The sequence below is a fragment of the Ahaetulla prasina genome, chromosome 10, assembly GCF_028640845.1.
Source record: "Ahaetulla prasina isolate Xishuangbanna chromosome 10, ASM2864084v1, whole genome shotgun sequence".
NCBI classification, from domain to species: Eukaryota; Metazoa; Chordata; class Lepidosauria; order Squamata; family Colubridae; genus Ahaetulla; species Ahaetulla prasina.
In genome coordinates, this window is record NC_080548.1 from 2,351,230 (window position 1) to 2,374,893 (window position 23,664).

General features: G+C 46.2%; 1 protein-coding gene across 4 annotated transcripts in view; it reads left to right on the top strand.

The window, feature by feature from the left end:
* KIAA1522 (KIAA1522 ortholog) overlaps positions 1-23,664 on the top strand; it is a 72,988-nt gene that overhangs the window by 41,004 nt on the left and 8,320 nt on the right. For 3 of the 4 annotated variants that reach the window (XM_058195440.1, XM_058195441.1, XM_058195442.1), the window contains exons 2-5: positions 9,450-9,611; positions 12,849-12,904; positions 20,485-20,605; positions 22,215-22,331. In XM_058195440.1, coding sequence (XP_058051423.1) covers positions 9,450-9,611; positions 12,849-12,904; positions 20,485-20,605; positions 22,215-22,331 — 456 coding nt within the window. The remainder of the gene's footprint in view (positions 1-9,449; positions 9,612-12,848; positions 12,905-20,484; positions 20,606-22,214; positions 22,332-23,664) is intronic. The other variant, XM_058195443.1, reaches the window with a different exon arrangement.

Here is a 23,664-nt window from a genome sequence, read left to right on the forward strand (position 1 = left end):
TCTCCCTCCTTCGTCCGGCCGCCTGGCTCCTGCGCTCTCTGGCCCCCTCCGAGCCGCGGAAGCGAGGAGCCCCGGGAGGCGCTGGGCGTTGGGGGAGAGCGGCCTGGAGGCGGGGGCCGATCTGGGGCCGCCCAGCCTCTTCCTCGCTCCTTGACGGTCGGTGCCTGGAGGCGGTCAGACGCCCGGAGGGCTTTTGCCACTTCCGAAGTTGCCCCGTGCGAGAGAAGCTGCAGCCCCGCCGGCCTCTCGGGTGGCTCTGGGCCAGGAGACGCTGCCCGGGCTGCCTTGGGCGACCTTCGCGGCTGCAAGATGCGCGGACTTCAATCCCCAGAGGTCCCGTCCATCTTTGCCACCTGGGGAACTCTGGGAGATGAAGTCCAGACACCTTCAGGTTTCCAGGCTGGAGCCTGAGGATGGATAGAGGTCAAATCTCTTTCCAGCTAAGCTGCCTTCCCGGTGATTTTGTGGATACATAAACATAGTTCGCTTGGCCACCGTAGATTTAATGGCAGCGACGGTGGTTTCCCATTGCTGCCCTTTGGGATGGGTTTTAACTTTGCAGTCTGGGGATTTTTGGCGGCCTGAGCTTTTCAAGGTCAGCCTACTCAGCTGGGTATGAGTATAGAACTGGTGAAGGTGGTAGCCTTGTTAATCGTAATTCTTTTTAGTTTTTCAGAATTTCATTAATGGATTGTAACAATATTTAGTAAAAAAACCTAAAAAGATTGTAAACTATAATTCTAAACTGCCATGCATTCTATTCATACTACCAGAAGTCACTCCTGATTTTAATAATCTTCTAAATTTGAAATATAAAAATGTAGAACATAGAACATATTTATGTACATATTTATATACACATTAAAATGTACATAAAGAGAAACCCAAATTTTGGAGGTGATATAAATCCATGTATGAACTCTTTCCAGGAAATGTTTTGCAAACTCAGTTAAATTCTGTGTTGGATTTACCTTTAAGATACAAAATTTTATTTTAGACATCCAACCTTGCATAACCCCCACCCCCACCTCTGTCAGCTCAGTCCCCTTGATAAGTCGTTTCAGCAGTTGGTGCCACATCATCCTGAAAGAAGTCATGGTTAATTGCATGGTTTTTCATTCCATAATTAGTTAAATACAGCTCCATGCATTTATGTATTGAAAGAAGTAAAGTGTGAAGGAAGGAATTGCTTTATTTAACATATTTGTTAACTGCCCCAATCATGTAATTCTGAGATTGTATACAACTATGAAAAACCATAAATGTTGTATCCCACCACCAGCTAAAACAAACATTTCCCCCTCACCCCATTTACATAGAGGTGGGTGGCTGATGAAACAAGACCAATAAAAAATCTTCTGGCGTATGAGAAGGGGGTCCTGTCGCTTGGGCAGAAGATCCAAGTCCCATGAATTTCACAAGTGGCCCTTGAAAGATCTTCTCAAAATAACAGGAGGATGGGTAGAGTGGGCTTCTCAAGGCAGTGCCAGATGGACTTTGGTGTTGTGGTAATTGGAACTTTGAGTTCGGCCTGAGAGGAACCCCCTGCATGGACTTCAGAATTAGCCAGGAAGGGGCTGATCCTAGCGGACTTTCCACCGGGTGTTGGACCCAGTTGGCCCTTCTCCAAAGGTTGCCAGTGCAGAGTGGCTGCAATGGTGACCAGGGTGCTGCCCAAGCCCTGGGATTGGATTCCCTAGGTGGGAAAGGGGTCTTCCTGTCGCTGCTGTCTAAGAAGTTGCAGTCAGAGAGAGTACAAAATTCTTCTGCTATTTGATTTCCATCAATTCCAAAGATTGATGCCTTGGCTAAACTCCCACTGCCAAATAGGAGGCAATCTAATTTTTTTTGCCACCAGTTCTGTGGGCGTGGCTTGGTGGTCGTGTGACAGGGTGGGCGTGGCCAACATGACATCACTCATGTCACCCACCCTTTCTTCCTTCCTTCCTTCCTTCCTTCCTTCCTTTCTCTCTCTCTCTCTCTCTCTCTCTTTCTTTCTTTCTTCTCTCTCTCTCTCAAACACACACGAACACACACACCTGGTCTGAGCAGCAGCTGCTGTGGGAGAATGAAGAAATACTCCGGGAAGGCGGGAGGGCGGCCTGGCCCGGAAGCAGCGTGTCCCCCGTCATGGGTTGGATGCAGGCACCCGAGATGGAGGGGAAGGCGAACGGGTGTGCGGGACCACTGGGGAGGCAGTGTGGAAGGCAGGCAAGCATGGCAGGACTGCAGGCCGTGGACCGGTTCAGGGGGTGGCCAGCCAGCCATTGCTCCTGGTTCGGTGAACCAGCCCCAATCTCCGCTATCTATTCGCCCAATCCGGTCTGATCCAGTAGCATTTCACCCCTGTCATTGCCCTCCCCACCACCACCAACTGGGGCAGGCGGGGAGGCAGGTTGTGGTGTGTATTGCAATATTGCCATGCAAAATACAAGTATCTACTTGTGTCCAACCAGGATATTAAGTACCAAAGGTGGCGTTGTGTCATCACATTGTGATGCATGTTTTGTCATTTTCAGATGATGGTGGTTTGTACCAAGTGCCTCTCAGCGATGTGAATTGTAGTCCAATCCATCTGAAGGGTTTCAGGTTGGAGGAGGCTGAATAATACATTGTAAATTCTATACCCCAAATAGTGCTGTTTTGTCTTCTGTGAAGGGTGAGGGTCCCCCTGATTCCCAAATTGCCTTGACAGAAGGAGGGCGTGGGATGGGGGGGGAGGGGGGGAAGGTTTGCTTGCTTTGCTTGGCTCCAGGCTGTTTATCCTAAGAAGAAGGAGAAACGAGGGAAGGGAGACTCCATTCATATTGATTTTGTAAAAGGAGAACCAGATTGTGGAGAGGGAAGAGGAGAGCGATGGAAACCAAGTGAATGCCAAATCAGCACTTGGCAGCCTTGGGGGAGATGACCTTCCTGGGGTTCAGACAGGCAGGGGCTTCTACTGATCTTCTGGGGACAGACAGGGTGCATCCGTATCATAGCTCTAAACAATTCTTGTTGGTGGCTGCGATCTAAATCTAATTTGCTTTTTTGGGAAAAAGGTCCGCAAACCAATGCAGCCCAAGAAGTACATGATTTCTGGGCTTTACAATTGACGCTCCCCTCCTCAAAGACATTTAAGTTGTCTCAATTGCTAGCCTTGCAAGTGTACGCATGAACAGGGCTGGGGAGCTGCTTTTCCTGGCTTTGTGCTCAGAAGCAGTCTACCTTACATGGGGAGTCCTTCACTTACAACCAGAATTGGGACTAACATTTCCATTGCTAAGCAAGTAAGTGAGTCGCACCCAATTTTACCACCCATTGTTAAGTGAATCACTGCAATTGTTAAGTGAATGAGGCTTCCACCATTGACTTGGCGTATTGGAAGCTGGCTGGAAAGGTCACAAATGGGGATCACGTGACCACGGGGATACTGCAACAGTCATAAGTGCAAGGACTGGTCGTAGATCACTTTTTTCCATAACCCGCGGATATCAAATGAGCGCTAGACAAATGGTTGTAGGCTGAGGACCACCTGCCCTGCCAGAGGCTGAGTGCATTCCTGTGGCTCCAGACTTACCTAGTGGAAAGACTTGAGATCAGATCTTCGGCATCTCCAGCTGAACAAAGTTTAGGAGAGGTTTGGGGTCAGAGTAGGTGATGCTGATAAGGGGATCGGCCATTCACCTGTGTCCTTATTGCCTTTGGGCCCCTCAGCAGATTGTTCCAATTGGCCCCCAGAATTCCCAGACACCAGGACCTCTTTGCAAAGCCATGATTGGTTGTGCCCAAGAAGCGGGGCAGGGCGGGGGGGGGCAGTGGAGGCAGTGGCCTGCTGTACTCCATGGGGTTGCAAGGAATCAGACACAAGGCTGAACAACCACAACCTCAAAGATGGCCCCGGTCTACTTTACTGTGGCGCAGCCAACGCTTGCAGGTTGAAGCTCCCAGCCTTGTCATCCACTCCAGGGGAGACAATGAGAGGTTTGTGAAATCTCACCCTGGCCAAGGGGATCCATTGTCTAAGCAGTCCTAAAAAAACAGATTGAAAAGGAGGCTGTGTTTTAAATAACATGTAAACAGCTATTAAGAGCTAGGTGGGTGGCAAAAACAGGTTGGTAATTCCTTGGAGGTCTGGGTGTGTGATGGCACAGTGCCTAAATGCCAAAGGAATTTCTTGGGCTTCAAGACAGCCCATTGTTTTAGTCCGTGGTTCTCCTCCTTTGGGTCTCTTTCCATTTCAGCTGGATTTCTAGTCTTTATTTCGGATCCTTCATCAGGGAACTCAATTTACCTAATCATAGGGTGACATCTTCAGTATCAAATGGACCGATCGGCCTCGTGCAGAGAGTGGGGGAGTGCAGGTCTGGTTTTTGGCTTCCCTCCCCAGGTGCTTTATTTGATTGCATCAAAGCGAGTCACAAGAAATACGCGTACAACATTGCAGTATTAAATTTGATTTGTTTTTGCAAGAAAAAGGCAATATAGAAAATAATATAGAAATGGAAACAATCCCAGGGAGAGGATACATGATCCGCTTGCTTGTACTTTCATGAAAAGAACGGCTAATTTGGATCTTGATAAACAATCTACATCAGCCGTCTCTTGCTGCAGATCAGATACAGATTCATGTATTATGTAATAATTTATATAGCCAGACCCATCTTGCCTGGGGAGGGGAGCGAGGGGGGGAGGGGGCTGCTGCTTTCTGCCATGCATGGTGTCAGCAGTTGATCACTGGTTTATTTTTAGAGGTGCCTCCAGCTGTGGAGTCAGTAGATCAACCATCGTTCTAACTTCACTGAGTGATGCATTATTTGTTTGTTTCTATCAGAAGCATCACAATTAACGTAAGGCATATTATATGACATAAAATTCAAAATACAAAATGCAAGATTAAAATATGTACAAGTTAAACAGATCTTGCCCAGCAACTAGCGACATTAATTGTGTTCTGTCATGCTGCCATGAGCTCCTCAAGCAGACGCTGATTGGGACACAAAGGACAGGTATACATACGTGTTGTCTTCTGCATGTCACCACAATCAGAAGGGCCACAAGCCACCGGATAGCCCCATTTGTTCAGAGCATCTCTGGAGCTTCTTGTACCCATGCACAGCCTGTGCAATGATTTCCATACTTCCCAGCTTTGGTCAGCCCCGACTGCCAGCCCCTCTGTCGGTTTCTCCAGTGTTGGATCTTTGCAGCTTTCCATCGGTCCGCTCGGCTTCCAAATTCTTCAAAGTCTTCTGTTAACCGAAAGAAGCTTTTCCTGGATTTGAGTCCCTGATGTGAGCTGGTTGTGGGCCATAGAGAGGGCGTTGTCTAGATATTGATGACTTGAGTATCTCTCTCTCTATGCTGTGAACAGCAGCAGGCAGGGCAATGCCAGCTAGGTGGTAGATCTTAGCGGTCATAATTCTGCTAGCTTCAGCCAGAGCAACATTTAGTTTCCCAGCAGGTGCTGATTTATACCCGACTGGGGAGGCCTGACTGTGGCCGTGGCTTGGTGGGTGTGGCAGGGGAAGGATCCTGCAAAGTGTCCATTCCCACCCCACTCTGGGGCCAGCCAGAGGTGGCATTTGCCGGTTCTCCAAACCAGGGGTCTCCAACCTTGGTCCCTTTTAAGACTTGTGGACTTCAACTCCCAGAGTCCCTCAGCCAGCAAGTCCACAAGTCTTAAAGGGACCAAGGTTGGAGACCCCTGCTCCAAACTACTCAAAATTTCCGCTACCTGTTCTCCAGAACCTGCTGGATTTCATCCTGGGGAGGGGGCCTATTTGCCTATGAAGTAGCAAAGAGCTAGAGATGTTGTCTTAAGATTTGGCAACACAGAGCCAGTTAATTTCCCGGGGGGTTATATCATCCATTGGCCTTCAGTTTAGTGTTAGTACAGGGCTGCTTATATGTTAGGGCCTCCACCTAGAGAGACCCCGTAAATACTTAGGCCTGTGGCAAAGAGGTGCATTTATATCTCCAGATCCCCCCAGAAGAAATGGCTTAAATAAACAGATGTTAGCTTCTGCCTGGTCCAAATCGAGAGGATGCCTTTGGACACGGTCACCTTGCTATGCCAGAAGGAAGTTTGTTTGTCCACAGCTCAAGCACCAGTGGGAGAGCAATGCTGGAGCTCAGAATTTGGGGCTGCGCAGCCAAGTTAAAGGTCGGGTGCCCTAGGTTAGCCTAAGTTTTAACACTGGTCTTTCATAGCTTGGCATGTTGTGTGAAGCTTGCTCATTTGATTGGGTTAGGATTGATGTACGGAGTAGGTCTGGAGCAGTGGTAGTCAACCTGGTCCCTACCGCCCACTGTTGGGCGTTCCAGCTTTCATGGTGGACGGTAGGGGTTTTGTCCAATACTGAAGCACTTTCCTTTTTTTTTAATTTAATTGACTTTTTTAAAAAAATTCATAGCATTATTTAAAAACATTTTCATTAGGGTTTTCATAAAATTCCCCGTGACAATTTAAATTTCTGAAAATATATTATTTGTATCGCCCACGCATAAGTTTAGTTCACGTTACCTAAGTGAAACTAAATGGCACTATAGTGCGACCGCAAACAAAAGAGCCTCGTCCCAGAATAGCTCGCGCATCTCCCCCCGAACCAGTGGGCGGTTAGAAAATTTTACTACTAACAGAGATACAAAAGTGGACGGTAGGTATAAAAAGGTTGACTACCCCTGGTCTGGAGGATATATTGATTCAGTAACCAGAGTAAGTGTGTTGTGTGCCTCCAGCTGCCGCCTGGAGCATTCCCAGGACAAAACCCCCAAATGAAATCCTGCATAGATCGTGTGGCAGTCTCGGCCAGTGAGTGACTCTGCCCCTGTTGGAGCTAATGGTTTCTGTTTGAAAATGAAGGTGCGCAAGTAAAACGGATCCGATTTTGCTCAGACTCGCCTTCTGCCCCAACACTGCTCCCCCCTTTCCGTTTTGGGAGTGGCTGGGTTCTGTAATTGGTAAATCCACAATAAAAAAAATGCTGCCCTTTAAGCTGGATTGCCAGGTTGGTGTGTGCCAGGTGCTGCAATAGTTGTGGTATCAGCCATGTGACTCTGCTCTGGGCTCTTTCACCTCTTCCTTGCATAGGCTTTAAAAATGGAGACTGCGAATGGGAGCAGCCTTAGCCCGTCGCTGAGGGGTGGAAGGAAAAGAGACGGGGGGGCCTTTGAAGTGAGGCAGGGCTGGTCGGGCGACCTCTGCTTGGTTGACTTGCAATCTGGCTTCTCCACTAAAGTCCACTAAAGATATGTGGACTTGGACTCCCAGAATTCCCCATCCAGCATAGAGTATGTGGGCTTCAGCTCCCCGCATCCTAGGTATTTTAAGGTTGGAGCTCAGGCAGGTTGGAGAATTCTGGCAGTTTTCTTTTTTTTATTATTCAAAAAGTTTTTATTAGTCAAAAAAGGTTTATACAAATACATATCAGGTATGGTAAATTTTCATTTTTCTTATCTAAAATAAGAATTTTACTCAAATTTTTTAACACATACAACAGCCATAAGGCAAGCAGGTGACACGAAGTAGCTAAGTTTGCAAATTTTAAATACGTAATAAAGAAGAGTCAAGAATAAACAGAATATCGTACAAAAGAGAATAAGGAAAACCAACACAATCCCAAATATCTTTATCACTTCCTAGTTTTGGATCTCAGAACTCTGGGTTCAGCCTGACCCAACTCCACGGCGCAACAGCGCAGCCGCTCAGCCCCATGATCTATAACCTCCCTTCTTCAATTCCTGGGTCATCTGATTCCAGGAAGGCTTTGTGTTCCTCCACATAGGCCGTAGCCTCCGCAATTGTACTGATTTTTTCGTAATGCCCTCCCGGAAAATCATCAATCCCTCTGGCATCAGCCATCTGAAGCCCACTCCCTTCTGGTACAATTTGCTTGACAAAAAATAATATTTCTTTCTTTTTTCACGTACCTGTCTGGGAATCTGCCTCAGAATGGCTATCTCCCTGCCCCTGTAAATCAGTGCCCCACTCCTATGTTTTCTAAGAATTTCATCTCTCGTCTCTCTTCTCACAAATTTGACATGAACCTCTCTGGGAACTGCATGCGTGCATATTGCGAATTAACTCTATAAACTCGATCCACATCCCAATTCATGAAATCAACACCTCTCCCAAGAAATTCTCCCAACAATTTAGTCACAACATCTCTCAAGTCTTCTTGGTCCACTTCTTCCAAATTTTGAAACCTAAGGAAATAAGACATTTTATCCATCTGTAGTCCAAGCACAGCATTGCCTGTCGCCTCTCTCTTTTCTGCACTGCCCGCATCTCACCCTCCAAACCTTCCACTTTCTGCTTGTTTTCTGCTGAAACTTGTTGAGTATCCTTTAAATCCTTTTGGATAGTCACAATTTCTGCGCTTATTTCATCCAATTTCTTGTCCATATTAGATAACTTTCCCAGAATTCCCCATCCAACATAGAGTATGTGGGCTTCAGCTCCCCGCATCCTAGGTATTTTAAGGTTGGAGCTCAGGCAGGTTGGAGAATTCTGGCAGTTTTCAATTCACACATTGTAGCATTGCCAAGGTTGAGAAACACAGTCCTACATGGACAGACATAAACCATAATAAATCTATGAAAAATAAGTCCAACTGTATCAAGAGGCCTATTTGTGTGCAGCGTAAACCTTGCTTGATTTAATCAAAGTTCTTTTGGGTGGAGCTGTGAAGCTTATGCTGCATAGTTCAATAGTGCCGTAAGCTCCCTGCATTCAAGGGAAGTTGGTAGGATCCACAATAATTAAAATCTCTCGTAACAGATGCATTTTCAAGCATCAAAAGATGTTAAGCCACACAGTGGGGGACTGGCAGTTGTTGATTACTGTGAACTGGCGACAGTATAAAGATTGGGACAGCCTTTGCGAACCATTATACAGATCATCCTTGCCCAGTTGTATCTCCAGAGACGTTGGATCATAATAATGGCATTTAGTGCAGTCTACCACATCTGGAAGACACCGACTTCAGGAAAATGGTTGCCTCATGGTTAATAACAGTACGTGCCCCTTGCCTTGTCAGCGATGGCTGCTAGTCCTGGTTTACAAAAGGACAACTGTGCTAAAGAGAAACGAACACCCCATCCTGCTCTCCAGGATGATTGCAACAACCTGGTGATACTCCTTGAGTGAAAGCAAAGAGGCTCTTCTGAAAAGAATTGGACCCTTCCTCAGTCTAGGAGGGGTTTGCGTGGGGGTGGGGGGCACTTGCAGTTCTGGGCCTGGACTCGTCAGCTAAAAATCGGGCAGCACTTGATGGGAAGGGCCTCCCCTTCTGCCACCCTTCTGCAGGGTTGCTGCCCATCAGATCAGGAAAGGGTTGGGGCTGTGGAGATTTTCTGCCTTCCGTTTGCTGCTGCTGCTCTGTGTGTGTGTGTGTGTGTGTGTAGGGGGAAATGGACCCTCGCTTGCCTGCTCAGTCTGAGGGCTCTTCTTCTCCCCTCTGTGTTCCCAGGTGCTGCTGCCAAGGCGGAGAACGAGGAGAAGCGGCTGAGTGTCCAGTACAAGGCTTTAGAAGACCAGCCGGACAATGTGTTCTTCCCCAGCAGTCGTGCCCCACATCTGGAGGAGCTGCACGTCCAGGCCCAGGCGGGACTCAAGTCCTTGCAGAACCTAGGTAGGCTGACTGCTTGGGGGCCAGGAGGGGCTGGCGAGGCTTTGTGGGGGTTGACTTTGGAGCTGCTTGCTGGTCTGTAGGTCTCGTCCCACACTGATGTGACAATATTCCTTGCTTAGCTTCCCATCTCAAAGCCAGCAGCTTTGTACGTAGTGCTGGCCAGCCTCTCCCAGCCTGATGCCCTCAAGATGTGCAATGGGATGGAGAGTCCCGGTTGACACAAGATTGAGAAAAGGTGTGCTGAAAACTCAGCTGCTGTCAGTGCATCCATATTTGAATTTGTGAACAAAGAACACGAAGTTTGTGGACTCAGATGTCCCTTTCGGGTCAATCAGGTTCAGTGCAGGAATCTATTAAGCTGCCCCAACAGCTGGGCCTGCAGCAGCCGGGGAACCCAGCTCTGTCTCCAGCCAGAAAATTCCTCCGAAAATCGAGCTGGAATCTCCTTCCTTTTAATTCAGTCCTTGAGGAGATTCGAATTGCAGTTTTCTTCGGTGGCTTTTCAGGCCCATCTCATGATTGCCCCTTTGCAGTTTAAAAAGGGCTTTAAATCATGTGAGACTCCGGCAGCATCACTCGGCAGAACTCAAGCAGGAGATTCTGAAAACTCACAAATTTCAACATTCCTTTGTGAAACCTTGGAATATCTCCTGTTATGAATGCCAGAATCCCCCCAAATTAAGCAGTCCCAGGATAATTTGGTTTAATTTGAGAGTCTGAACATGCCATTGTGGGAAATGTGTAGCCAACTCTTGGCTTCCCAGTTCAAAAATTTCACTGATCTCTTGGGATAAAATTCATGGGATTAGTAAAAATAATACCTTTTTACAGTACAAATGCAGCATGCAAGTTTCATATACAACTAGGCAAATATTTTTCCTCCCAACATGTAAATGCACATGGAATGAAATGAGAGAGAAAAAAGGGTGGGGGAGGGCAGATGCTCCAAGGGCTAAATTAGGCCATGTAATTTGGTGCAATTTGGGAAATGACGGAGGAGATGAAGAGGTCACGAAGGGGTCATTCTTCCTTCAACTCTGAAATGGTTCTGCCTTCCCTAAGTGGAATCACAGGGTGATGTTGTGATGGCACCGAGGGAGGAAGCCACACAATGGTGGGTTTTGAGGGAAGCAGAAGGTCCTAATTTGAGATGTAAGCTGTCTAGGGCTTTGCATGGAGAGCCATTGATACCCCCTGAGTGGGATTCCAACCGGGTGTATCCAACTGAGTTGTAAAGGGCTTGTTCTGGTGGAATGACCTGGGTGAGTCTGTGTCAGTGACTCTGAGGAAGGGGAGAAGCTCTCTCTGCTCTTAATTCAGCCACCTGCTTGAGGGGCCCAGGAGCCTCTTGGTTGTTGGTGGCCAGGAAGTTGACCAGTTGTTGGGCCTGTGTGGTAGTGTTGGCCTCTTTTTGAGACAGGAGAATGCCTTCTTCTGTCTTCAAGGAGGTGGTGATGAATTCTCTCCTCAAGAGATGCCTCTGGACTGTTTTAGATACCTACCGTCCAAACTTCCTTTTTAGGGAAGGTTGTTGAGAAGGTGACTTGGCTGTAGAGCAGAGGTTCCCAATCTTTTTCGCCCGCGGCTCCCCCGGAAATCCGACCTGCAACTGCGCATGCGCACCAGACGCGCCCGCGGCTCCCCGGAAATCCGACCTGCAACTGCGCATGCGCACCAGACGCCCCAGAAATGGCGCATCAGCGCCGGACCCAGCGGGCGCAGATATTCCGCGGCGCCCCCATGACGATAGCGCGGCTCCCTGGGGAGCCGCGGCTCACAGTTTGGGAATCACTGCTGTAGAGGATCCATTTCAGTTGGATTTCAGGCCAGGATTCATCAGAGAGACGGCCTTGATCTTCCTTGTAGGAACCAGGAACCAGGAGAAGCAGGGATGCGCCCCTCCCCAGGCTCCTTGATTTTTCAGTGCCTGTCAATACCTGGACCAGCTCCAGGGGCTGGGAGTGCAGAGCTCGCCAGATTGCAGTGGCTCTTCCTTCCTTCCTCCCAGCCTTGCTGCCGTCTGTGTGGATGTGGAGGGATAGGCCACCTTCCTAGGTCTCTGCTTTGGTGTCTCCCCTCTTACTCAACCTCAGCATGAAACTGCTGGGCGAGGTCATTTACTTTGGGGGTCCAGGTGTCCTCAATTTGGGATGCTGCTAATTCAGTTTTTCACACCCAGACCAGCCAGGCTCAGGACCAAGTGGCTGGGGTTGTTGGGAACACCTGAACTGAGATCCGGATGGCCTTCTGGAAAGCCTTAAAGACCTGGTTGTGTCCCAGGCCTTGGGTAGGGTGGGTGGATCCCCCTCTCTTAGATGTGTTCTTCATATTTATAGGTACTTGTTGTGAATTGGATTACCATTCTGCTAATTCCTATTTCTGACTTCACTTACTGTATTTTTATTCTCTTCTGCATTTTATTTCACATTGTGAGCTGCCCAAACTTGCTTTGAAATTGAGTGGTGCCAAAATGGAGTACATAGTTTTGAGCTGACTTTGTTTCTAGAGGGAGCGGAGTGGAGCTCCTACTAGGGGTGTTTTCTCTGTCACTTTTCCTCAGAGGGCTGTTCCTGTGGATTTTAATTCAAGTGGGAGAACCCAGGCAGACTGTCTGCAGGGTCTGCCCCCGAGTGGGGATTGTGCAATGGAAAACAGGACATACCTACCATTCCTTCTAACTAAGGAAAGGCAAGAGCTTCACCCATGAGAATGTACCTGGAATTCTTTTTCCTCCTTTGAAATAATGCTCAAAATAAACATTGTCTCTCATCCAGCTAGATGAGAACCGGTGGAGAGAAATGCCTCACAACACAGTTTTTTAGGTTTAGATTGGGGAGGTTCTGTGAGTGTTGCACATGCATGCCCCTGCACACACACACACACACACACACACACAAAGAGATTTGCTTTAGATGAAACATTTACCTGTTGGTGGTTCCGCCCCCAACGGAAGCCAAGCAAGCAGAATCCTCTGCAGCTGCGCAGAGCGGATGGGCTGCTGGCAGAGCCACAGCAGAGTCCAGGGCTTGTGGGGCCAACTCTTGAAAGAGCCAGCGACCTCCGGCATCTTCATGCTGCCCCCCAGTGCAGCTTCTGATCACCAGTGGTTGGGGGCTTACAGCTCAAGGGAGCTTCTAGTGCTACCGTCCCTGCAATCAAACTCCCCAGATCAGGGTTTGGGGCCCCCCAGGCCTTCTCGAACTGATCCATGGCTGTGTCTGTCCTGTTGCATTTTAGAGAAACAGAAGAAGACCAGGAAGCTCTGGGACCACAGTGAGACCAGCAGTATCCAGGTAAGTCGCCTGCCTGCCTGCCTCCCGGGCCCCCCTTGTCTCACTGTACTGTGCACACACCCCGTGCAGCAGCCGTGCACTTCTTGGGCCCTGCCAGGTTTGCTAGGCTACAGTTCCCCTCCTAGGGCACCCCTGTTCTTTGGGCCTAGCATGCCCTGCAAACACAGCCACTTGGGAAGACAGCTGGGGAGTTCTTGTCTGCCCCTTGATGTCAGCCTTGCCTGGCTGGTGAGGGAGGAGGCAGGGGCACAGGGTCTTAGGACACACTCTGTCTCTCCCACCAGTGCTGCGCTTGACCTTTGTGGGGGTGTCTTCCCCTCCATGCTGCATCTCTGGGAATGTTTACCTTGCCAGCTGTACTTTGTCCCTACGGAGTGCCCCATGGCCTCCCTCGGCTGCTTAGCCTCTGGTGCTCCCATCCAGGTGCCTCTTTTTGGAAGGTGTTAAAACTCCAAGAATTGTTAAATTTGCTTTGTTTGCCTATTTCCCCCCCTTTATTAACATGTACACATAACACTAAGTAACAATACAATGGAGAGCTTAATCCTATATAATTAGCTCAAGAACCAAACCTTTATTGTATAACAAATACTTCAAATCAGCAATGATTTTTCCCCCTAATGTAATATTAAATTCTGGATGAAAAAGTCAAATAATCTTACGCTCAGTAACATTGAAATCCAAAATTGTAACTAATAGAGATATAATACTTCTTTCTCCTTTCTTTCTCCTCGAAAGTCTGCTACCCCAAACAATCTTGAATTGAAGCTAATAATCTTCAATTAATATTTTATAAATCTAGCCATATCAAAATAAACCATATTAAGGTTTAAAGCAAACTAAGATAAAAAAGAGGGGGGATGAACAGAAACTCTCCAAGGATCTGGGGCCTTCTGGATGAGGAATAGCATGCTAACATGCCTCTGAAGGAGGGGAGCAGAGCAGAGCAAAGACTCTGAGCAGACACACAAAGACTCTCTGGATCAGGAGAAGATGGGAGGTTGTCCACTTGTGCTCCAGAAAGTTGTTCCCTGTGTGGAGACAGCAGGATAGGGGTTTCCCACAGTTTTGAGCACCAGGAGATGAAGGGAAGGCATCACGCTCTTCAGTCAACCATAGCAGAGCCTTTCAAATGATGTTGGCTTTGCTAACTTCAGTTTCTATCACGTTCAGAAATTACCCATTTAACTATCTTAAGGCTAATAGAGTTCTTTAAAAGTACCTAACTTCACTGCAGAACAAAAGAAAAATTAACTAAAAGCTTAAGAAATTAAAGAATTTGAAAACTTGCAAAAAGCTAACCAAGACTTTAATTCAAAATAGTTGTAACGATATTAAAGGACTGGACACATTTTGAATATTAAGACTTTTGGTGTAAGATTTTAGAAATAATTATATAAATTTATAAAAATTATAAATTTATATAAATTTAGCACCCTCATGGAAGCTAAATTATTTACCCTACTTTAAGGCATAACAGAAATTTGAGACTTTTATGATTTTAGAAATTGGTTGCTACAATAGTGGGAACTAAAGATTCTGAACATACAAGGAAAAAGAAAGAAGATTTAGCTTCTCTCTTTGGTCAGTACTGGGACAGAATGACAGAAAATAGTGTGACCTGCTCCAGGAGATTTTTGAAGAAGGGGAACAAAAACCAGCAGCCACAATGTCAGCCATGATGTCTACTTCAGGAATAGACGTTTTCCAAATGATGTTAAAGGAGCAATGACAGGTATGAAGTAGAATATCTTGGAAGATCCAAGCTGATAAACAGCTAAAACAAACCTGATCTGATGCAGAAATATTAAAATATAAAGAGATTGTTGAAACGTTGGACAAAATTTAAAAATGTGGATTATAAGACACAGATGACAGTTAAAGTGGAAATACAAATGATAAGGCAAGAAAAAGGGAAAAGTTTTTCTGTCCAGTTGTGTCCGACTCTTAAGAGTCGAGTGCTCATCTCCGTTTATCGGCCGAGGGAGCCAGCATTGTCTGAAGACATTTTCCATGGTCATGTGGCCAGTATGGCTACATGCCAAAGGTGCACAGACTGCTGTTATCTTTCCTGCAAAGTGGTACCTATTTATCTACTCGCACTTGCATGCTTTCGAATTGCTATTGGGCAGGAGCAGAGGCAAGGAAAAGGAGCTCACCCCATTGCCCGGTGTCAGCTTAATGATAATAATGTAGAGAAGATTTTAACAAGTAGAGTATTTGTTCCACACAAAAGTATTTGTCTGAAATAATAATAATAATAATAATAATAATAATAATAATAATAATAATAATAATAATAATAATAATAATTTGGAATTCTGCCTTGCTGGGACTGAGTAAGCCAGATAGGGAACCCTCCTTGGCTGTTCTTCAGATACTCAACTCCCTGCACTCAACAAGACGCTCACTGCAGACTGTTCAGGACTCAGAATGGTTAGTTAATAGTTTCAGAGATAGTCCTCAATGGATGCTCACCCTGTTGCCCAGTACTCGGTTCCCGAATCTAGGTTGTTGACTTTCTATCCTCAAAGGCAAGAAAATGACCTGGATAATGACCCCTTACTGGATTTACAAAAGAGATTTGCTTAAGCCTCAAAGAAGAGAAAGAAAAACTGAAGAGCGATCAAATCAACAACATTTGAATGAATGAAAAGAGACCAAGATTGCTAGAAGCAAAAGGAAGGAGTACAAAGTTGATTTGATTGACCAAGGTTAAAACAATAAAGCTCTGGGAACTCTTTATGGACTTTTTGCTGACACCAGGACTGAAATGTTAATGTTTTATGGATTTGTGTATGGATAAGGGATAGCCTATTGGAAGAAGAGATTGCATGAGATACTTATAAGGCCTGAAGAATTATTAACTTTGCTTTCTACTTGTAATGAAGGATAGGAAGTCACTTCTTCAAATATTTCCTTTTTTACTTAATTTATCCTCTTTTCTTTTCTATTGCACTTTCTATTCTTTATTTTCCTTTTCCTTTCTGGGTTTAGTTTGTATTGTCTTTTATTATCATTCTTTTTAAGGATTTTCAATAAAAATTATTAAAAGCAAAAACAAAAATCCCTGAGCTGGGTATATGGATGAAGGCAGGAAGGGCTGCCCTCACAGCGTTGGTGTCCATGGAGGTTCAAAATAATCAAGAGGGCGACACGGCCCTCTTTACATAAGTTGAATAAAAGGGCTGGGCTTGGATTGTGCAGTCAGGACTGCCGTGTTGACATTTCTGACTCACACAAGTTGCTCCTCTCCAAGTTTATGATTTGGGAAGAACTCTGTTTACCAGAAACCATAATGTGGTGCTTCTTAATTCATTGAAGCAGCTCCAGCTCCAGCTGCAACATTATTATTTCCTGTCCTTTTAACATATAATTCAAGGTTGGGAACAGACCTCCTCCTCCCTCTTTCCCCAGAACAACAACCCTGTTAGGTGGGTCCTTCTTGATTGGCCCAAAGTCACCCAGCTGGCTTTCGGGCCTAAAGGGTGAGAATCCAGCACCTTCACCACCACTCCAGATTTCAAAAAGGCATCTTGATTCATCGGAAACTTGCAGCAAAACTGGGTACTCGGAGCCCCTCTTGGAGGGCAGGGCAGCCAAAGCATAACTGAGCAGATTTCCCATTGCTGCTGATGCCTGAATTCTGCAGCGTTCACTTAACAACCGCTGCACAAGAAGGTCATAAAATCAGGTTGGTCACTTAGAAATGACCTGATGTTATGACGGTTTTGCTGAAAACCAGAAGCAAATACCAATCTTGAGCAAAATTGTCATAAAATGCGGTCATGGGACTGTAAGAAGTTGCAAATGGCTATAAATGGGTCAAATTAAACCAAATTACCCAAAGTTCAGTCTCGTGACTCTGTAGTGGGCCCTGACTGTCAGAATTTGAATTCAGATCGTAAACAGCCCCAAGTTGGTCCGTCATAATTGAACAGTTGCTAAGTGACCAACCATAAGTTGAGGACTGCCTGTATGCAAAACCAAGGCAGTCTAATTACCATTTGCACCATTTTTATGACCCTTGGATCTGAAGGATTTGTGCCCTTGAAAGCGGCAGGTAAGAACACCTGCAGGCTAGTTTTCCTGTAGGATCAATAAGGTGATGGCAACCAGCTAGTGCCACCTAGTGGGCAAATGGAATGCTTCCTCCTGTAATTCTGTTTTTCATGAAGGCAAGAAAGAAGAGAAGCAGCGGTAGACAAATTTTATCCTGCTTTTCAACTGCCAAGATTCTTACCCTCTGTCTCTGTTGGGGGTAGAAGTGCCTTTAGGTAGCTCCCCACTCCTCCCGGGCTTTCAGAAAGTGTCACTGGTAGAGGAGAAACCTTGGGACAGTTTCCCAGCCTTGACATCTTTAACTGGTGTAGAGACTTCGATTTCCATAATCTCCCACCTGGTGTGCTATTGAACATTAAGATGGGTGGAATGCTGGCTGGGGAATTCTGGGAATTGAAGTCTACCCAACTTAAAGTTGTCAAGGTTGGGAAAAATTTCCTTGAGGGTAGAAATGGATGGCTCATGGATTCTCAATATCGATTTTAGAATAGAATAGAATAGAATTCTTTATTGGCCAAGTGTGATTGGACACACAGGGAATTTGTCTTGGTGCATACATTCTCGGAGTGCATAAAAGAAAAGATACCTTCATCAAGGTACAACACTTACAACACTTAATGATAGTCATAGGGTATAAATTTAACACTTACTGATAAGACACTTAATGATAGTCATAGGGTACAAATAAGCAATCAGGAAACAATATCAATATAAATCGTAAGGATACAAGCAACAAAGTTACAGTCATAAGTGGAAAGAGATTGGTGATGGGAACGATGAGAAGATTAATAGTAGTGCAGATTTAGTAAATAGTTGAAAGTGTTGAGGGAATTATTTGTTTAGCAGAGTGATGGCGTTTGGGGAAAAACTGTTCTTGTATCTAGTTGTTCTGGTGTGCAGTGCTATGTACATTTTGAGGGTAGGAGTTGAAACAATTTATGTCCAGGATGTGAGGGGCCTGAAAATATTTTCACACCCCTCTTTTTGACTCATGCAGTATACAGGTCCTCAGTGGAAGGCAGGTTGGTAGCCATTGTTTTTTCTGCAGTTCTAATGATCCTCTGAAGTCTGTGTCTGTCTTGTTGGGTTGCAGAACCAAATCAGACAGTTATAGGGGTGCAAATGACAGACTCAATCATTCCTTTGTAGAACTGGATCAGCAGCTCCTTGGGCAGTTTGAGCTTTCTGAGTTGGCGCAGAAAGAACATTCTTTGTTGTTCTTTTTTGATGACGTTTTTGATGTTAGCTGTCCATTTTAGATCTTGCGATATGGTATAACCTAGAAATTTGAAGGTTTCTACTGTTGATACTGTGTTGTCTAGTATTGTAAGAGGTGATAGTATGGAAGGGTTTCTCCTAAAGTCCACCACCATTTCTACGGTTTTGAGTGTGTTCAGTTCCAGATTGTTCCGGTCGCACCACGAGGCTAGTTGTTCAACCTCCTGTCTGTATGCAGATTCATCATTGTCTCAAATGAGACCGGTCACTGTTGTGTCATCTGCGAACTTCAGTAGTTTAACAGATGGATTGTTAGAGATGCAGTCATTGATATACAAAGAGAAGAGAAGTGGGGAGAGCACACAGCCTTGTGGGGCCCCTGTGCTAATTGTGCTAATCTGATGTGATTCTGCTTAGCTTCACCTGCTGCTTCCTGTTTGTTAGGAAGCTTGTGATCCACTTACAAGTCTGTTCAGGTACCTGTAGCTGGTTAGCTTAGGTAGAAGAGTGTCTGAAATGATGGTATTCAATGCTGAAGTCTACAAAGAGGACCCTTGCATAGGTTTTTGGAGATTCAAGATGTTGTAGGATGTAGTGCAGAGCCATATTAACAGCATCCATCTGTTGATCTATTTGCTCGGCATGCAAATTGCAAGGGGTCTAACAGCGGATCCGTGATGGTTTTCAAGTGGGACAGCACTAGCCTTTCAAAGGTTTTCATGACTACAGATGTTAGAGCAACTGGTCTGTAGTTATTCAGTTCCTTGATGGTGGGCTTCTTTGGCACTGGGATGATAGTAGAGTGTTTGAAGCAAGAAGGAACATAGCACATCTCTAGTGATGTATTGAAGATGGGGGCCAATTGATCAGCACAGACTTTTAAGCAAGAAGGAATTATCTTGTCTGGGCCTGAAGCTTTTCCTGGCTTTTGTCTGTGAAATAGGTCCTGCACTTTCTTTTCTGTGATCACTAGGGGTTGTGAACCCAATGGGATGGGGTCAGTTGTAGGAGGCTTAGCAGTTGTTGGTGTGTCTGAGATGGGGGTTGTTGAGATAGGTGGCTTTAGTTTCCTTTCAAACCTGCAGTAAAACACGTTCAGGTCATCTGCCAGTTGTTGATTTCCTTCAGCCTGGGAAGGAGGTTTGCCACATGTTTTCTGGTTCATTTGTTGAGAACTAATTCTTTAGCATTTCAGAGTAGCCTCTTTTTGCTGGTCTGATCTCCCTAGTTAATACATTTCTGGCCTGATTGTACAGCATTTTATCACCTTTTCTTTAGGCTTCTTCTTTGGAACGACGTAGCTGCTTAAGTTTAGCTGTGAACCAAAATTTGTTGTTACTGTATATTCACAAGTTCTTTGTCGGTACACATCGGTCTTCACAGAAGCTGACATATGATGTTACAGTATCTGTGAGTTCATCTAAGTCTGCAGAGGTACTTTCAAAAACATTCTAATCAGTGCAGTCAAGGCAGGCATGTAGCTTTAACTTTGTCTCCTCAATCCAGGTCTTCACTGATTTAATTGTTGGTTTTGTGGTTTTAAGTCTTTGCCTGTAAGGAGGTACAAGGTGAATCATGCAATGATCAGAGTGTCCCACGGCTGCTCGTGGTAAAGACTGATAAGCATCTTTTAGTGTTGTGTAGCAATGGTCTAAATATTCTTGTCTCTATTGGGACAATTGACATGCTGAAAGTATTTTGTTTTCCTTTAATTTAAAGTTTTTTGTTTTCCTTTAATTTAAGTCTTTCCTTAAATTTGCCTTGTTTAGATCTCCCAAAATAATGGCCAGTGAATTGGGGTATTTGGCTTCAGCCTCCATAATTTGGTCAGCTAGAGTTCATAATGCCTTGTTTACACAGGCTTGAGGTGGGACATAAACAGCAATTAGAAGAAATGAGGAAAATTCACAAGGCTAATAGTATGGCTTGCAGTTGATAATTAATGTCTCTAAGTTTTCATCACAGAATTTGTATATTACACTTATATCTTGAGACCAGCTGTTGTTGATATATAAGCATAAGCCACCTCCCTTCTTTTTACCAGATGTTTCTGTAATTCTGTCTGATTGTTCAATCTGAAACCCTGGGATATGCAGTTTCCAAATTGATAGAAGACATTTTAATATGGATTTCTATCAATGTTTTTCAATTTTTGATCAGAGTGTTTGTAAACCATCTTTATTTTCACTTTGATTTTAAAATTATTTTCTTGTTTTCTCTGTTTATATTTGTATATTTACATATACACTATATTTGTATTAAAAAACGCTGCCCACTTCTTTGTCTGTCCTTTTGACAAGCAGTCTTCCCAGTCCACTGAGGGTGATGACATTTCCATCCGAAGCCAAGCCTCCTCGTGCACCACAGAAGATGCCTCCGAAGACGCCATGTCTGTCCGCTCTGAGATGATCCAGAGAAAAGGTACCACCCAGTAGAGCCGTCCTAGAGCAGGGAAGCGGGGTCGAGGCTCTGGGCTCAAAGGGGTCAGGTGCTGAGCCAGGGAGACGAGGGTCTTCCAGTTTGCTCTCTGGAAGACAGAAGGGGCCAGCGGAAAGCTCAGTTGCCGCAGCCTCTTCATCGCAGTTCTCTGAAAGTGGAAGCTGCCCCAGGAAGAGGGATGGAAGGCATTGGGGTCTTTAACCCCAAAAGGGAAAAGAGGATGTCATGTGGGGCCAAGAGAGGCTGCCTGGGAACAGTCAGCTAAGAGAGGGCATCCCCTGCGGCTACGCGATGGACGAGAAGGATGCTCCAAAGGGGGCCGTAAAGGAGATTCTCAGGCTGTGATGGCAGGAGAATCGCACTTCCAGGCTTGGAAGGTTCTGTTAATGTAGCTTTACAGGAAAGTAGAATGAGTTTATCTGGTCCTGTTTCCTGTTTGGGCTCCCTGGGCAGGCTGACATCAATCTAGCAAGTCTGTAGGTACAAATTTCCCACCATCTGGTTTACATCCTGAGGGTTCTTCTAAGCTCTTGCTTTACCTTGTGGACTCTGGTCTCTCTCTGACCCTTCCCTAGGTAGCTTTTCCCATCTTCCAAGGCCTTTCTCACACACCAGTACATCTGTGGAAGAAGATCAAGAATTGTGTCTCTCCATTTTCCAGAGTGTAGAGGAGAGAATAACGGCCTCAGAGTATAGAAAGGCAGATTCTATTTGGAATAAAGATTGGAAGAGAAGTTCAGCTATGGAACTACCGACCCAGAGGGTTGGTGGTCTCCTTTTTGGTGAATACTTCAGTTTGATTTCTGCACTGAGCAGGAGGTAGGATTCCCCTGCAGCCCCATCATTCTGTGGTTGCGGAGCCCATGCATCTCGTTGGGAGATCAGGCAAGCAGGGCGCCATTTTGTCTCCTCTGTGAGCCTCAGAGACTTTGAACGGGATTAAAGGGAGATCTGATAGCATCTTCCAATCCTTGAAGGGCTGTTCCAGGGAAGAGGGTGTGGACCTGTTCTCCAAAGCACCAGAGGGCAGGACAAGAAGCAGTGGGTGGAAGCTCTTTAAGGAGAGAGCCAACCTGGAAATAAGGGAGGAATTTCCCAATGGTAAGAACAGTTAACCAATGGAACTCCTTGCCTCCTGCAGTTGTGGCTGTTCCTTCACTGGAGGTTTTCAAGGAAAGATTGGAGAGGGTGGTATAAGACATTGCAAGCCAGCCAAAGTTACCCTGTGGTAACATGGGTGGCCAATAAATTAAATAAATAAAGAAGGCCTCCTGCCTTGGACAGGGGGTTGGGTTAGAAGACCTCCAAGGTCCCTTCCAGCCCAGTCAATCTCTGATTCTGTGAGGAAAAGGTCTGACTTCTTTGCCCTTTTGGACCCAGGTTTTGTAATGTTTGCATTTTACTTTTAAGGAAAATAAGCATGGGATCCTTGCACATCTATTTAGTTTAATTTTATATGTTGGCACAAATACTGTCGGGTGGGCAGAGGGACTTCCAGTCAACACTGAGGCTTTGTTGCTGAAGTTTGATGAAGTTTTCCTTTCCGTTTGCTTGCCTCCCTCCATTTGTCCTCCTTCTTGGCCACTTCCAGGCTCCACCTTCCGACCACACGACTCCTTTCTGAAGCCATCGGGGAAGGGAGAAAAGAGGCGGAGGGAGCGGAGGACCACAGTCCTGGGGTTGCCCCAACATGTGCAGCAGGAGCTGGGTAAGCTGCTGGCCGACAAGCTGGGTGGGTGGAGGGAGAGACTTGCACCTGGAGGGTCAGAGGGCAGCACCCTCCATCAGCAGCCGCCCGCCTTCCCTGTGCAAGCTGGATCCCGGTTGGGGGAGTTTGGGGAGGGCCTGGAGAAGAAGCTCCCCAACGCTCCCGGAGCGCTCAGGCGCAGGAAGGGCAGAAAAGGGAACTGGCCCATCCAGGGGCACCAACTGCTTGCTTAGCCAAGGACCTGGGGAGAGATCTGCCCCCTTGAGTCCCAGAGGGAGCAGGGATTGCAACAGAGCACTTGGGGTAGGGGTGGAATTACAGGCAGTCCTCACCTTAGGACCACAATGGAGCCTGCCTTTTCCAGACATAAATCATGACAGTCATAAAGCAGGTCGCCAATGCGACCAACCTTTTTCGTGGCTGTTGTTAAGAAAACCAGTTGTTCGCTATGGGCCAATTTTGCTGAAAACCAGAAGTCAATACCATTGTTGGCAAAAACCTCTTAAAATGCGGTGTGCAAGGGATGATGCTAATGGCTATAAGGCGAGGCCGGTTGCCAAGTGCACCACACACGGTCATGTGACTTTAGGGTGGGTGCAGGTGGCCATCAAAACTTCAGAATCAGGTGGTGAGTACCCTGGAAGCTCTATCATAACTTTGAGTGTTCGCTAAGTGACCCATCATAAATCCAGGACTACTTGTAGTCTTACAGAGGGGAAGCAGCTTTAACTAGTCTCCCTCCGAGTTGGTGGCTCAGGCATTTGTTCTGAGAAGCCCCCACCCCCCCACCCGCCATCCTCGTGCCAGGCAGCGTCTCCCCGAAGTTGAGTCGAGTGCCGCTGAGCAGGACCCGAATCCGGGCTGCTTGGGAAACCTAACAGACGCTGCCATTTTTGCTGGTTTTGAAGGTATGCAGCATTTTCTTACTGGCCATTAGAATTACCACCTTAGTGTAGATGCTGCTTTAAGCTTCATTTGTTTGGAAGAAGTTCTCTACGTTGCAGAATGAAAGCAAAATCTTCTCCTACAATGGAAAATTCTGGACTTGTCCTCCTGCGGAATTACATAGGTAGCTTTTTGGTCCAGATTCTTCTTTAAGGCAAGTCTGAACATCAACCCCATTTTCTGGGCATTTTTCCTCCTTGGCTTTCCTGTAAGATGCCTGCTGTTGGATCCTTCCCTGTGTCTGTTGACGGTTTGGATCAGATCTTTTCCAAGGGCCCCTTGGAGTGGGCAACCCCTCCCCCAGCAGGATGCCCTCTCCTCTCGGATCAGCCAAGAGGGGGAGGGTGGGTGCATGACCAGAACAGCTGTGGGGGGTGGGGGAGGGGAC